Source organism: Pungitius pungitius, chromosome 14, assembly GCF_949316345.1.
Source record: "Pungitius pungitius chromosome 14, fPunPun2.1, whole genome shotgun sequence".
Classification (NCBI taxonomy): domain Eukaryota; kingdom Metazoa; phylum Chordata; class Actinopteri; order Perciformes; family Gasterosteidae; genus Pungitius; species Pungitius pungitius.
The window spans coordinates 6008239-6024545 of record NC_084913.1 but is presented as its reverse complement, the minus strand read 5'-3'; the positions used below and the strand labels follow the sequence as shown (position 1 = coordinate 6024545).

Sequence of the window (16307 nt, the reverse complement as noted above, 5' to 3'; positions counted from 1 at the left end):
ACAGACGTTGAAAGTTGAGTAGGGAAAGAAACATCAAATCAGTGTTTTAAGGAGCAATTTAGTATTACTTTTTAATAAACTTGGGGGACTCACAGGAGACGGATGAAAAAAAAGGGCCGTCGAGAATGGTCAAATGTGGAAAAATCCTGGATTGTAAATGTCCTATAATGCATTTCCCGAGTGTGTTCTGTTTGAAATCCATGCTCCTTTGTATAAAAGACCAAATGTGTGTATATATATATATATATATATGCATTGTCAAGTAAACTAATTCAAATTTGTGAGTTGCGGGTGACAATTTGTTTCACAGATATCAACCGTAAGTAATGCATAGATAAATCCATTTAACTCGCCTCGTTAGAGGAGAATTGCACAGCGGAACAATACTGCCCCTTTCTCGCTGACACCGGCGCTGACCTGACAAACGGTGGCGGTTATAGCCGCTTCTGGGCCCACTTTTATTCTTTTAAGTGCCATTACCGTGATTTTTCCCCTGGCTCTATGGTTGGGTTTTGCCACTACCCCTGTAAAATGTTGTGGTTTTTCTGCTTGAGGCCGGCGGGTCGTTGGCTCACGCGGTGACACTCCCCAGAGCAGTGTGATGCTTTCTCACCAGCCAGCTCTGCCTCTGTGAGCCATATATATATATATATATATATGTATATATCAGTCAGTGAAACAAGAGGGAAAATTGGGTTGGAATGAATGACAAATTAGTCAGGGAACTTCCTCACCACTTTGTAAAAGTCTTTTATTGTGCCACTCAGGGCTGAGCTGTTATTGGAGGGAACCATACCAAATCCTACCTTCCCACGTGCCACCTCCAGCTTCGTACTTCTGAAGTTCATATTTTATTGCCCCATGTTGAGTAAGATTCTAACTTTATGAGCAGGGCGAAGGTTTTTTTCTGGTGACCTTAAGTGTGCCCTCCTTATTGTTGACATCTAGACTGCTCAACCGTACCAGTCACAAGAAAATGATTGACCGTCAGCCTAAATATTCAAAGCCTCAATGGATTTTTAATCCACCGTCCCACGCAAGCAACTTTCTGACAGATGAAATGTGCACGTACTTAGTTAATGTAATTGAGCCAATCGCTTGGTGTGAGGCTTGGGTGCCGGTTTCTCTCTTGAGTGATCGGGGATATAACATGCGTTTAATCAGTGGCAGAGAGACATAAGCCATTCAGCCAAACGCCACACAATGAGGCTATGAAAAATACTTTGATGCTTTGATAGCCTTGATCCTTGGATTCCAGCGATCAGGTCTCAGAGCTTTCTGTGGAGGTTCATTTTGTGTTTCCCTCTGTAGAGCTGTATGGTTTTGACGTGCTCATTGACTCCAACCTGAAACCCTGGTTGTTAGAGGTGAACCTTTCTCCCTCCCTGGCCTGGTGAGTGACACCGTCTCAATATTTCTATTCTTTATTCGTTGGTTTTGCGGAGGAATCACTGTTTATTTTTTCACCACCAACCGAGAAAGCAACATTCACACTTTGAAAGCACACCCACGGGCTAAAAGTACTAGAAGAGAAATGTTAAGTCGGTGTAGCAGTCAGTTAAGGTCATACAATAGATCTCTATCTTCCAATCACACTCGACTCATTTTCTCAACTCCAACTGTGTTGTGATTTTATTTTTTATTCACCATAATAAAAATAAATCTACTCATTTACAGTGATGCGCCCTTGGATCTGAAGATAAAGGCCAGCATGATTGCAGACATGTTTTCACTTGTGGGTGAGTGCATGCTGAAACAATGACTAAATACAACAACAGTGTTTGGGTGATTGCACTGCATAGACTTTGAGTTCATGTCAATTCGCCGCTTACAATTAATAATGTTCACCGAACAACTATAATCCTTTGGAGTCACTGAACACTCTTATATCATATATCACAACTTATATTATCAACCACGTAGTTGAAGGAGTTGGATAAATCGTGGGTAGAGGCAGAAAAAGAAGTAAGACACACACCAGTATAAATAATAATAAATGTACTGTAATTCAGTAAGCCACATTTCTGAATAATAATTTAGTCATGTGGATTTGAATTTAAATGTATTTTACTTGAGGTACGATTATTTATTAATCATTTTGATAAATATGTTCAGTTTGGGAAAAGCTGATATAAAATGAACAGTGTTGTTATTATGCAGGATTTTCTTCGCTTCACTGTACTCGAAAGAGATGAATGAAAGCGGCCCCACTTGTAACCATCAGGCTTCTAGCAAGCGGAGACGGTTATCTATTGTTTAAAGCTCATTGTTTTTGTTCATTCCACTCATTTGAATTTGTCTAAACGGCCAATAATAACTGCAAAGCTCCACTGTTGAGAGAAGAAACCACTTCATTAATTAACACAGAATGACTTGCAGACAAAATTCTCCACAAAGGCCGTAGTTGTTTTGGAGACATTAAGCTTTCATGAGAAACTAGACCTGACGTGTCAAACTAAAGCAATTTTTCACATGATGATGCAAAAAAACAAGCCTGGCCCATTGCAGAGATAAATGCTGTTTATACAGCATTGTTTGTAGTAGGGAATGTTTCTGTTATCTATCCTCCCTACTAAAGTGCTCATAAAGAAGAACAGCTCATAATACACTCACCGGCCACTTTATTAGGTACACCTGTCCAACTGCTCGTTAACATTTAATTTCTAAGCAGCCAATCACATGGCGGCAACTCAGTGCATCTAGGCATGAAGACATTGTCAAGACAATCTCCTGCAGTTCAAACCGAGCATCAGTATGGGGAAGAAAGGTGATTTGAGTGACTTTGAACGTGGCATGATTGTTGGTGCCAGAAGGGCTGGTCTGAGTATTTCAGAAACTGCTAATCTACTGGGATTTTCACGCACAACCATCTCTAGGGTTTACAGAGAATGGTCCGAAAAAGAAAAAACATCCAGTGAACGGCAGTTCTGTGGGCGGAAATGCCTTGTTGATGCCAGAGGTCAGAGGAGAATGGCCAGACTGGTTCGAGCTGATAGAAGGGCAACAGTGACTCAAATAACCACCCGTTACAACCAAGGTGGGCATAAGAGCATCTCTGAACGCACAGTACGTCGAACTTTGAGGCAGATGGGCTACAGCAGCAGAAGACCACACCGGGTGCCACTCCTTTCAGCTAAGAACAGGAAACTGAGGCTACAATTTGCACAAGCTCATCGAAATTGGACAATAGAAGATTGGAAAAACGTTGCCTGGTCTGATGAGTCTCGATTTCTGCTGCGACATTCTGATGGTAGGGTCAGAATTTGGCGTCTACAACATGAAAGCATGGATCCATCCTGCCTTGTATCAACGGTTCAGGCTGGTGGTGGTGGTGTCATGGTGTGGGGAATATTTTCTTGGCACTCTTTGGGCCCCTTGGTACCAATTGAGCATCGTTGCAACGCCACAGCCTACCTGAGTATTGTTGCTGACCATGTCCATCCCTTTATGACCACAATGTACCCAACTTCTGATGGCTACTTTCAGCAGGATAATGCGCCATGTCATAAAGCTGGAATCATCTCAGACTGGTTTCTTGAACATGACAATGAGTTCGCTCTACTCAAATGGCCTCCACAATCACCAGATCTCAATCCAATAGAGCATCTTTGGGATGTGGTGGAACGGGAGATTCGCATCATGGATGTGCAGCCGACAAATCTGCGGCAACTGTGTGATGCCATCATGTCAATATGGACCAAACTCCCTGAGGAATGCTTCCAGCACCTTGTTGAATCTATGCCACGAAGAATTGAGGCAGTTCTGAAGGCAAAAGGGGGTCCAACCCGTTACTTGCATGGGGTACCTAATAAAGTGGCCGGTGAGTGTATATTGCAATATGTAAGATCAATTCCACATGAAAATAACACATGCAGAAGTCTGAAAGCTTGTCTTAGCAAAAGAAGGGACAAACTACACAGCTTTCACATCTCTTGATTAATACACTTCATCCTTACTACGTATCCTTACTACCAATCACAGGACGCTTGGAGCACAGTGATTTGCAGGTATACATCTGAACTGGCACTGAAGCATTAAATCCGCCCGTGGTCTCCTGATGACATTAAAGGAATAGCTAATATGTGTCAGTGTGAGAGCACAAGTATCTCAGCCCAGTCCACGCTGTGGCTTGAAACCCTCCCCTCTTGCTCATTAAATGAAAGAGCAGAATCATAAATTGCCAGTTATCTTTGGACCGAGACGCTACCGCGGGTCGGGGGGGAGAGAAAATGAGCAGTGGCATGTAAAACATAGCCCATCTATTATGTACCAAACAAACTAAGGCGCTGTTGGATGATAACACTTGGGCCGCATCCCAGACTTGTAAATAATGACAGCATTCCATTAGCATTCATTTTCCGCCTGCGTGGAGCTGTCAGTGTCGCCTGTGTTTGTAATAATTGCTGTGTTTAGGAAAGAGCACGGCAGAGGTCTGATTCTTACCTGACGGCTTGAGGTAGAACAAATAGCCTCCAGCTCCAAGCTGTCGATGGACTCAATTCACTCAACTATGACTGCAAGATGCAACATAAACATAATACTGTAACATTTCATGTTCACCTCTGGTTAGCCTTGAGTGAGCGTGGGAATTAATAAACACAAGATCGTGGATTTAAATCTTACTGAGTGGGTGGGAACGTCTTTGTGGGAAATAGGAATTACAAATGTCTCCCCGCTCTTATCAAGCCGCCACTAGAATTCAAATGTTTTGAGCTATGTAAATTCTAACCAGTGTCACAATTAGAACAACACTCCTTCTGTCCAGGAGTCAAAAGTTAAAGGAGTAGTTTGTCTAGCTTCCCTCTTGCCGAGAGTTGGGCGGCGTGATCAATACCTGTGTATTAAAATGCTATAGCGTAAGAAAAAGTTTAAAAACAGGACACGCACCTAGCCTGGTTCTGTCTGACAGTGAGAAAATACCAAAAATACCCCTAATAGCAAAAATGTATACAAATGAAAGTCTAATTATGAGGGGAACTAACTGTAACTTTCTTGAGGTGGTTGCCTGGCAACTGCTCTGAGACAAGAATTAGTCCTGTAAATAATTTTAATTCTTACCAATCAAACAAGTTATTGCATGTTAATTAGTGCATTTGAAGGGAGGCAGCGAGCAGGCCAGCTGTTTTCTCCTGTTTCCTGCCTTCATGCTGAACTAACCTAACCAGATGGTGGCTTTAGCTTTAAATTCAACATACCGCTGTGAGAGTGATATCAATCCCCTCATATAACTCTGGGGAAGAAAGTAAATCAGCGTATTTCCCAAACCATCAGGCAATTCTGTGTGGTCATTGGTTCAGATCAGGGGACTGAGGTTTGTCAGTATATCAAAGCATGTGTCTTTGACCGAGAAGGATATTGTTAAAGATATATTTGATTTTAATGTAATTTAATGCCTTGGTTTCCCATGCTGTACTTTGGTCTTCTTGCACTTACATTCAAGATCTGATGCAATGTATGAAGGTCAAGGGAATGAGTAACATGTTTGAGATCTGATGTCATTGATGTAGCTCTTAGTGGCTCTACTGTGTCCCCGCAGGCTTGGTGTGTCACGACCCCCTATTGAGACAACCGCGGTCTGACCGAGTTCCCCTGGACCCCAGCCTCAAGCACCCAGCAGCCCAAAGGACGCAGGTACCACACACACACACACACACACACACACACACACACACACACACACACACACACACACACACACACACACACACACACACACACACACACACACACACACACACACACACACACACACACAGCAAAGAGATGAGCCAAGTGTTGGACTCATTCACCCTTCCTTGTGAAACATTCCCATTCTTGTCTTCATCTCTGTGTTGCTTACAGTACATTCCTGCCACTATCGTCAAGCTCTTCTTCCACCCTGATGGGGAATTCACTGTAATGCAAAACAACTGCTAGTGTAACTACGCTGTTTGGTCGACATCCGTTTGTAAAAGCTACTCTCTGTGGCTCATTGTTTTATCATTTCTAATCAAGTGGCTAATGCGCTCTCTAGGCCTTGTTGCCTAATGATGCCACAACAGCTAGCACACTTGGCTCCCTCCCCTCGACTACTGCACCTAGTTTTGGCGCAGGATCTGCTGTAGAGAGATGACTAAATCAGACAGATTTCTGCTGTCTTTATGGGGCTTTTATAAGATTAAACAGTGATTCTGATGCTCACAAACAACTCAGTGTCTTCACCCATTGGCTCTTAGAAACCTGTTTCTGCACCGACAGTCACTGCACACAGCAAAGTAGTGAGTTTTATCCAGACTCAGACATCATTTTTCTCTTCTGCCTTGTTCCTTTGCAATTCCCTGATGCCTGTAACATTACTGGTAAGAAATTGCTTACTGCTTTTTTTTTTCCTTATTTGATTATGTGGCTTCCCTATTTTTCATAGTGACGGACAGTCGGATCGATTCCTAATGCTGCATTGAATAGAATTCTCATTACATTAGCAACGTGGCCTTAGTAGGCAAGTGGTTTTAAGTGCTGCAATGCACCACTTGGCCCAAAACGCACCGACTCTGATGTACCGAGTTACTCACACATCGCTGAAGCAAGCCCGACACTAAACCACAGAGGCTTGTGTCCAACTCCGGGGCCCTTCAGCGAACCTCTCCTCTCCCTTTACTCTGATTAGGAGCAACAGATTTTTTTTTTTTTTAAGGATTAGGCCATGTCACTTTTTGGCTGCCTTTGTATCCCCCCAGCTGGTCAGACAAATTAAATACGATCCCCCTGCTATTTAGATGACAAATTCTGTACGTGATCCTGTGGGGTTGTGCCCCTCCGCCTGGCCCAAGTTCCAACCTGCATGCCAGACCTGTCAATCACAGCCTGGTACACAGGGAGGCCAGTGCATAATAACAATGCTCAATTTATGTGACAGGAAGAAAAGAAAAGAGGTTAGTTACAGAAGCTGGAACAGAAAATGGCAAAAGCGGGACCACTCTTAAAACCTTTTGAAAAGCGTGACATTTTTCTTACATTGGCATGTGTTGATTTAGAAGAAAATAGAACCGTAGGCTCTAGTGGTTGGCGTTAGTTGATTTCGTCTCCACTCTTCTCCTCTGTAGCGTCAGAGGCCCACTGCAGCCAGTAACTCAGACACAGACGGGTCAAAAGACAAGCCCGGACCCAAGCAGGGCCAAGGAGACAGCACGTTGAGCTTGACAGCAGAAGAGGTAAGGCCTTCGAAATGCTAGTGATGGACATGAAGTGCCGGATATTGTTGGTATTAACACATAATGGGAACCTGAAAGTACAGTAACTGAACTAAACTGTCTGTTGTATTCCTTCTCTAACATAGATCAAAGTGCTCAGGAGGATAAAGGAAGAGGACGAGAGACGGGGAGGCTTCGTCAGGATCTTCCCCACCGCAGAAACCTGGGAGCGCTACGGGTGAGCTGAGCCAAGAACAAACACTTGTTCATGTTCATGTATGACGTTACTCGTTATTAATGCTGTCTTAAAATGAGTGGAAATCCATCGCTCTCCAAGAGGCAGGGATTTTGTGACAATTTTAAAAGCATATTAGTCAGCATTTTGGATGAATTATTGGCGCATTTAACGGGGGATTCTTCCAGAGTAGCTTTATCACAGAAGCCTCATTTTTAACACATTTGCTGCAAATAATAAGACAGAGGCTCACTGGGGCTTCTGCCTTTTATGACTGTAACTTGCTCATTATCTTCCTTTCTCAGTGGATATCTGGAGTCGAAGACATCGATGAATTACATGTTGGCAAACCGACTTTTCCATGGAAGGTAAGCTTTTCCATTGTGGTTGGGATTGGGGATTTAGTCTCTCCATCGGTCTGTGGAAACGGTTGGATTGTCATTTGTTTGGTTCTGATTGGGTTAGGTGAGAAGAGCAGCAGAAAAGATGTTGCACAGTCAACTTTTCCAGCACGCGCCCAACGTCTATGTTGCTTTTGGGGGCAGAAGGGGAAAGACAATTATAGTGTATATATTATATCAACTTTATTTTTTTTAAACCACATTTGGTTGTTATAAGACAACATGCATTTAGGTTATTTGAATCATTATTGGTTTCTCTCCTTTTCATACTCTGTCATGTCAGCTTCTAGAAGAGCTACTCAACACCAACTCTTTCTCAGAAAGCACAAGTTGACCACAGTCGCTCTGCTTCATAATTGTTGACGATATATATATATATATATATATATAGCAATTATAATTTTTGTCATTTGTGATGACATGTCTTGCTCTGCCAGGAATGTCAGCGGGAAGACGCAGCTGAGGGTGGAGGCCGTCCACAGATGTCACGATGTCCAGTACGAGAGGAAGCTGCTGTCCCTGGATGCACGGAAGAGGAGACAGCGCCACCGGACCGATCGCTCTGCTGCGGAGAAGAAGAAATCTGGTAGGACGCCCTCACTTCAGGAAACAACTTGTGGGAGTGGGACCAAAACACACGCTAATGCATTTTTGTTTCCAATAAATAATTCTCCCGTGTCATGGTAAGGTTGGCCAAATATGACTCGGTATGAGTTCATTTCATTGCAGCAACAATGGAACCCCTCTTTTTTGAGGTTACGTGTGTATTTGGTCCAAAATGTCGGTGATGCAATTGACATGTGTCTTTCCTTTGCAATGCCGCATACCTCAGGGAAGGAATCCAAGGCCTCCCTGAGGGAGAGCAGCAGTCAGGAGGGAGAGGAGTGCGCCCAGGAGGAAAGGGAGGAGGGGAAACTACCTCGCGAGCCGGTCTCACACAGGGCTTTGGTAACGGAGCAAAGAAAACAAATGGCCACACCGCTGGAGCGCCGCCACGGCGAGGCTCCGTCCAGCTCGGAGGCAGCCACACACAACGCCAGGCGCACGGTCGACCTGCTCAACATCCTTCAGCAGGGCTGGGACCTCAGGTCAGTCCGTATGCCGAGCCGCTCTCGCCTCCCACCGTTACTGTATTTTCTTCTCTGCACCTTTTCCTATTGAATGAGGGGAAATATGAAATGCACTAATCACACCTCACACTATTGTGTGCACTTGTCACCGTACAACCTACAGAGTCTAATCGCCCGCCACAACTTGCACATCTGTGCAGAAAATACATTACTTTTGAATGTTCTCGTTATTTTGTTATTTTCTGAGCTCCTTTGAATTAAAGCTTTACACCGGCTGGTTCCTCAGGATATTTAGTTTTGAGCAAGCGTACAATGAGGAAGCCTCATAGGTAGGATTGCTGAGGGTCATGCCTTAGCGAGAAAGCTACATCTTACATTTTTTGTTAAATTGTAACCCATTCTGTGAAAGCTACAGCCTTTGCTGCTTACCGAGTGAGAAGTGAAGGGACATTTGGTAAGACGATATCAACATACGCAAGGCTTTCTGAATTGGCTGAGTATGAAAAACATCTTCCCTTTTGATATATTGTTTAATCAAGAAAAAGACAACATATACATATCATTAACACATACAGTATGTAACAATGTAAGTTCTAGCTAAGTGCAACAAAGACTGCGGTCTGATGGTGATCCCAAAAGTGTGCCTGAAATGATAATTTGTGGAAAAATGACAATAACAAGTCTGAGTTTGTAGAAATTCCTCAGTGCTTGCCAGGACTCTGCATGGAGCAGGGAACATTTTAGTAGAGCATATCATTGTTTGTATTTGACAGCTTTTTCCAAAACATTTTTATTATTTTTTTTAATCTTCTGAAGTACTCATTTCATTATCATTTTGATGCCCAGCAAGACAAGAAACGTTGTGTCTCAACATCGCCTGCCTGAAATTGATATATACCTGTTGTTGCTTTCTCTCTCCCTTTCTGGATCATATGTGAGCTCATGAATTTATGAATGAGTAACGCTTGTTTTTTTTCTGCTGTAGCGGATTCCTCCTAGCAGAAAACCCAGTTGCTAACGTTTTGAACTGCTTGTTATTGTCCGTGCTTTACCTTTGCAGTTCTTGATGGTTTTCCCCTCGCTCTTCTACAGTAAAGTGCAGGCCCGGATGGCCTTCTCCTCATACCTGCTGCGAGTCCAGCAGAGACTGCTGGCAGAAAGCAGGGCAAATACCATCCCGGCTTGGCCAGACGAGGACAACGACCAAGTGGTATAATGATTTCCCATTCCTAATAAATGGACATGAGTGGAAGGCCCTGGGGCATTGCCTCCCTACATGCCAAATTTCCCCTAATTATTATTCAGTTACTCATATGTACCCTGGCTGTAGCTGAAATATGCACAAGACATTTGTGGCCGCACTGGGGGAAAACGTGGTCTCTGGTAGATGTTAGCCTGATTGGAAAGTCTGCATCGTTAGGGCATACATCATCATCATCATCATCATCATCATCATCATCATCACCATCACCATCATCATCGGTGACCTCAAACCCAAGGGGCAAATAGATGTGAATTCAAGTAGACTTCTAGTCTATTACATTCTAAAGCTTTGAACGCTGAAAGGCAAACACACAGGCAGCTTGAATAAGTGCCACAGGGTGATTCAGCGATATTGCAGGAATAACAGGAATGTTTTTAATCTGCACAGGAGCTAGTGATTCGCTTCCTGAGAAGAGCAGCTAGTAACCTTCAACAGGAAATCAAGGTGGTCTTGCCCAGTCGACAGCTTTCACTCCAAGACCGCAGACGCATCCTGTCCCACCAGCTAGGAGAGTTTATCCACTGTTACAACAAGGTGCCTGTTCCCAGACCACCAATCTAATCTGGGAAATACACAGCGTGTGCAGCGTATAGCTGCTCTCTTACTCTCTCTCTATCTTCTCAGGAAACTGAACACGTGGTGAAAAAAGCCGAGAAGAGCCAAGAGGAGCACTGTGTTAATCCCAGTGTGTTTCAGGAGTACATCACTGCAGCAAGGTTAGTGAATTGGCAAACTCACTGCCCATTGTTAATTGTCTGGCTCTTTACTCTTAAATGTATGTATGGTACTGACGGGAGGACGATCTCTGTCTGCAATGCGCATTCATCTCACGTCTTTCTTCTTCAACAACAGTGAAAACGATCTGGAGGAAGTACTGACGTTCTACACACAGAAAAATAAATCTGCCACCGTTTTCCTCGGAACAAAAGTCAAGAGTGTCAGGAAAGACGTTCATGAAGTAAATGCCTTAAGAAACTGTGAGAACTCCAAAAGTGAGTTCCTCCTGCATGTTTTTCCCCCATATTTTTTGTTACCGAAGGTCTGGTTTGTGTTTAATACTTTATCATTTGGGCACTCAGGAATAGCTTAGATTTGTAAACCCCCCTCCCCTCCCCTAACCCCTCCAAAAAAAAAGTGTTAGGAAAAAAATTGAGTCATCTGGGGTGAAGAAAAGGTCAGCTTCAAACGATTAGGACTCATTGGGGGAAAACAAATGTGTGTCAGAGCCGAGGAATGACTAACTGAAGATAAAGGAGCTCTGGCTTCTCCCCTCTTTTGAACAGCTCTGCCTGTGGCCAAAGAGGATTCCAGCGCTTCGGAGTCCTCGCTCTCCGGAGGGAAAGTCAGCAGCGACCCAGACATCAAGACCACGGAGCGCCGCCCGTCTGTCCGCGCCGGAGACACGCGGCCGGCTGGCGGAACTGGTCAATCCCAGCCGGAGGTCCGGGCCTCCCAACACCGCTCCGGCTTTCCCGTGACCTTAGATCTGCAGCACCGCTCCACAGCCCCGACGTCTCTGCCTCTCCACTGCCCGCCGCCCCCGCCGCCGCCGCCCCCCCCTCTTCGGCCGCCGTCCTACGCTCAGTCCTTAGCCAAGTCTCAGTTCTGCCATCCGGATGCTGCCTCTGACCCCCCTGCGTACACCCCCGCCCTCGTGGTCACGCAGCCACCCAGAGCAATGTGGACAGCCGTTCCCGCTGGCTGTGACCCAACGATGCCCACCCAGGGGCTCAGGAGGATCCAGTCCTTTACCTCATCATCGTCCAGCTCTGGAGCGGCCTCTTCCATGCCGAGTGCCTCGCACATCTACAGCCAGAAGCTCTCTAGACCCACCTCTGCAGGCCAAGGTAAAGTCAGTACTCTACACGGCTGTTGCTTCCTCACATTCACACGGTGTCTTTCACATTGTTCTTCTGCTTGTTCTATACCTCAGTCATCAGGACGAGCAGTTCCAGTAAGCCGAAGTCCAACTCAGCCGGGACCTTCAAGGAGTTAAACTCGCTGTCGGCACAAGCCCAGTCCAACCGGCGGGCTTTCATCTCAGCCCTGCAGAAGCTGGCTGACAAGCAGGTTGCTCGCCACTATGCCAGCTCCAGTCACATCAACCTGGCACAAAACGTGAGTTCACCTCCACCTCTACAGCCCGCTGAGCCGGCAGCTCCTCCCTCCGGGAGCACGACATTCCATTGTTCTCCGACAAGAAGCCATGTTGGGTCTGTGATATTTCTCTTTGTCGATGCGTAAACCCGGCTCCGACCCCCACGCCGATTGCCGGCATCTATCTGCTTATTCGTTCAGCAGACCCGTTGGAGCTGTTGCTGCCTTGCACCTTCCTCCTTCAGTCCTTCGCTCGCCAGCAGTCGGTGGGCTAGGGTTCGTGGGGGGCCGGGGAGGGGGATCTGGAGCCCGGGGTTTGAAGCTGGCCGGCCTAAACAGTAGTGAGCCGCATGAAGCCTCAGCTCTGTGTGAGGTCTCATTATCAGATGCACCACGGGGGAGTGATTTCTGTTGATACTTAACAAGCAGATGCTTTTTTTTTTGGGTAATTGATGCTTATAAATAGAGGAATGTGGCAAATTGGCACCGAGCAGGGGAGCGGCAGCTCCATCACCACCTTCTCCTGTATTCCCCAAAGGTTTGTCATTCGCTGTGGGGAGCCCCACAACATCCTTTCCTTTCGACTCTTCATTATTCTGTCTATCCCAACAGTGCTTCCTGTATTTCTTTCGTCTAGTTAATCCTGGACATGGCAGCAGTATATTTTGTAGAGTGATATAGTCCAGGCTCTTTCACTTAAAGGCTCAAAGAGGGAATTTTGTGGTTTTTTAGGGGTCAGATTTGGTCATTAAATCACTCGCCGAACTAAATGGAGAGGGCTGTAAACACGAACAACACCCTGTCGCCCCAGTTGAACTCTAATGTTGACTCTAATGTCTAACAGCTCGCTCTCAGACTGCTCAGAATGTATACAAAACAGAAACTTAAAATTGAGTAAAGTCCGACTCAATAAAGTGAATAAGATTTATGTGCTGAGATGCGTAAATATGAAGAAAAAATGTAACCCTCGGGGTCAGTTAGAAGAGTTAGTGCAGATGACCTTTACCAATGTGGCGTAATGGCAATCACGCAAACTTTGTGCATTTTATGTCAAAGATGTATTCATTATGGTAGATACTGGATATGCAGCTTTAAATGGCTTATCACGATAAAGGATCCATGCGAATTAGTCCAAAAGCCCTCCGGTATTGTTTTTCCACATGCGTCTTTTAATTCCCTTAGTTTCGGAACACGTCCAGTCTGCCCTCAGAGCTGCGGCTGTGTAACACCACGCTGACACATTTTTTCACGTCGTACAAGGCCTGGCGGCATTACAATTTTCCCAACGGACTCTTTAGTGCACGGGAGTAAATAAAGTAAATAAAACGCCACAGCGGGATAATTTATTCTCCCGCTGGCGTTCCGTGAACATAATTCCCAGGGTAGTACGGAGCAGCACAGTGGTGCAGTTGCCGCGGTAGTCGTAAACAGATTTTGGGGCTGGCAAGTCATGATATAGCGGATCCTGTCAGAGATGGAGACGGGAGGAGGGGACCACCTGGATTTAGTGCTGAGCGGAGACTAGCTGTGCCATGTGCGGTGTGTACATTTCACACAGCCCCCCCCCCCCCCCCCCCCCAAGAGAAGAGAGAATACGGTGGTCGACGTGGGGAGGAACCGATGTGAGTGCCTATTTGTCACGTATTCCCATTTGCTTTGACTGTTGGGCTTAGTGGGATGTTTGGCGGATGACACTTGACTCACAGGAACATAGATGTTGTCGGTGAATGTGCATACATACACGCGTATTGTTAAAACTGCGTGATGAAACTGACTTTGAATTGGTCCGGCTTGAACGATCCGTTGAAGTTTTCCCGCTCTGCCCACAGTTGAACAACCTGAACCTGGCAAACAGGATGCTGAGCAGAGAGAACGTCTCCCTGAACACCAAAGCGCGGCGCACTGCCGCTACAACCCAAGGGCCGGTGAAAGCCGTTCACTCCGGAGCAGATCTATGTAGCAGCAGCACTGGGTGAGTCCAAAGACATGTGACATAGTACTGCAGAACTGTAAAAAAAAAGGGCACATCCAAAGTACTTCTACTGCACTACAACTAGGGATGGACCAATTTGATAGGACGGATTGGCACAGTTGCTGATGATGATCTCCCTCTATAAGTAAAACTCAGTGTTTCTACCATCAGTAACATTCCTGGTCATTCGTTATCGTTATTAGTGCCACAACAGTCCCAGATGTTATCTTCGATACAAATGACTGCAATAAATGGGGTCTGATTGGTACTCTGAATCTGCAAACGCCATTAAGTTATGTATGTACAATGGAAATAATGTATCAGTGGACATGAAATCATTCATGTCCATTGATACATGCCCTTTTTTTTTACTCACATTGAGGTACTGTGTATAAACTTTTTACATTTCCTCCCCAATCTCCTTTTCAATTTCTGTAATGACTTTCAGTATTACAGCAAATTCTCTATTACTCTATTACCCTCTGCACCCTCCTCGGTTCTACTTCAGGTCAAATTGCGCTATTGTGTCCAAATAAACAACGTATTCACTCTTCCATGAGTCAGAAGAGAAGCAATAGTGTGTTACAGTCTGAATGGGGTTCACTGCCAAGGAACAGATCATTCCTCTGAGCGATGCTTTACTGATGTAAACCTAAACAGAAATTGTAGTTTATATAAACTGCCATTCATGTTTTGTTTTTTTAAGATATGTCATCGGGCATGAAGAGTGTAAATGCTACAGTTGAGTTTTCATTCTTGAGCAGTGTTTATAAGACATAAAAGCTGTTCTCACTGTCAAGTGTTAATCACTTTGGACAAATCAATATCCGGAGGATTTTCTGTGTAATCAACTTTACACAAGTCTTTACTAGACAGTTGGATTGTGGTAGCCTATTTGGTCACACTCAATAGAATCTAAATGCTTTTTTAATGGTCTCTGACAAATTTTTAGATTGAAGATTGTTAGTCTTTGGAAAAGGATCGGGCAGCGCCAGCGCTCCTCTGGGCAGGTTAGTTCAACACGTGCCTGGAAATGGGCGTTTGATTCTCTTTTTATTGGTGCTTTGTGCGGCTAAGTTACACTAGAATTGGCTGCCGAGTGTCGGGAGTGTGTGGGGCACGCTGGCAGCTCGAAAACCTTTGCGTCGGAGGCAGCGGTGAGGGGGCAATGTCAACACCCACGTAGTCTGTCTGCTCCGAGCTCTCCTCAGCCTCTCCAGCCTCCCACTCCCCATCGCTCGGCCCACATCTCACCCCCCGCTCCCCGTGGCTGCGAGGAGACGATGGAAAAGGAAACAGAAGGACAGAATGTGATCACACAGTCACGCTCCGTGGCAAGCCAGGGTAATGAAAGGGCTATTTGAAGGTCTGATTCGTTGAGGGGTAAGCATGTAGGGTCACTCCACTTTATTTTTGTCCTGATACGCGAGTGACAATGTCTCCGACAGCTTGGCCTTGATCTCGGATTCTGTTTTTCCAGTCCTTCCCCTCCTTATGTATCGAGCTGTCAGGGAATTCCAAGAATGTCTGCTGGCCGTTTGCCTTTTATTTCCAAAAATCAAAAAGAGAGATTTAATACAATGTATAATATAATGGGTAGCTTCATGTAGCTTTTATATGATGCTGAAGCAACAGAAGTCCCCTTTTGGTCTCCCACTTAACTTTAGAACTCCAGTGCTTTAATTGGATCACACATTCGTGCCCTTTTAAACATCTGTGCTTTTCCTACACTTTTTGGCACTTTATTCAACACAAAATGTAAAAAAAATACATTTACTTTACATCAGCTTTTCACATTTCAGGTTAATACTTCATAGAGGGTGGAATATACAGTAGCTTTTGTTCCAAATCTCTCCAGGATACACACAGCCGCATTTATCTTCCCATTTGTCACTGGCTAGCAATACAAAAGCTCCCTTGTACCCCGTTACTCTGAGCCCTCGGTTTGGCTTTCACCTCTCATTGCAGTGAAATGTTTTTAATAAGATATTAGGATAAATTGCCTTGATTTCACCTCGGAGCTGTTTCTTATAACAGAGAATTTCCTGTGCCCCCCCCCCCCCCCACACACACACACACACACACTCCCTCCACACCCG

At 45.1% G+C, this 16307-nt stretch overlaps 1 protein-coding gene across 1 annotated transcript in view; it reads left to right on the top strand.

Annotated features, from left to right (window-relative positions):
* The window catches only part of ttll5 (tubulin tyrosine ligase-like family, member 5), a 40343-nt gene that overhangs the window by 10853 nt on the left and 13183 nt on the right, over nucleotides 1-16307 (top strand). Inside the window, 15 exon segments of the mRNA XM_062557278.1 lie at nucleotides 1312-1393; nucleotides 1678-1739; nucleotides 5537-5631; nucleotides 7083-7190; nucleotides 7316-7407; nucleotides 7710-7772; nucleotides 8243-8391; nucleotides 8638-8893; nucleotides 9968-10085; nucleotides 10527-10673; nucleotides 10764-10855; nucleotides 10992-11131; nucleotides 11423-11986; nucleotides 12073-12257; nucleotides 14066-14208. Of these exon segments, the coding sequence (XP_062413262.1) occupies nucleotides 1312-1393; nucleotides 1678-1739; nucleotides 5537-5631; nucleotides 7083-7190; nucleotides 7316-7407; nucleotides 7710-7772; nucleotides 8243-8391; nucleotides 8638-8893; nucleotides 9968-10085; nucleotides 10527-10673; nucleotides 10764-10855; nucleotides 10992-11131; nucleotides 11423-11986; nucleotides 12073-12257; nucleotides 14066-14208 (2296 nt within the window).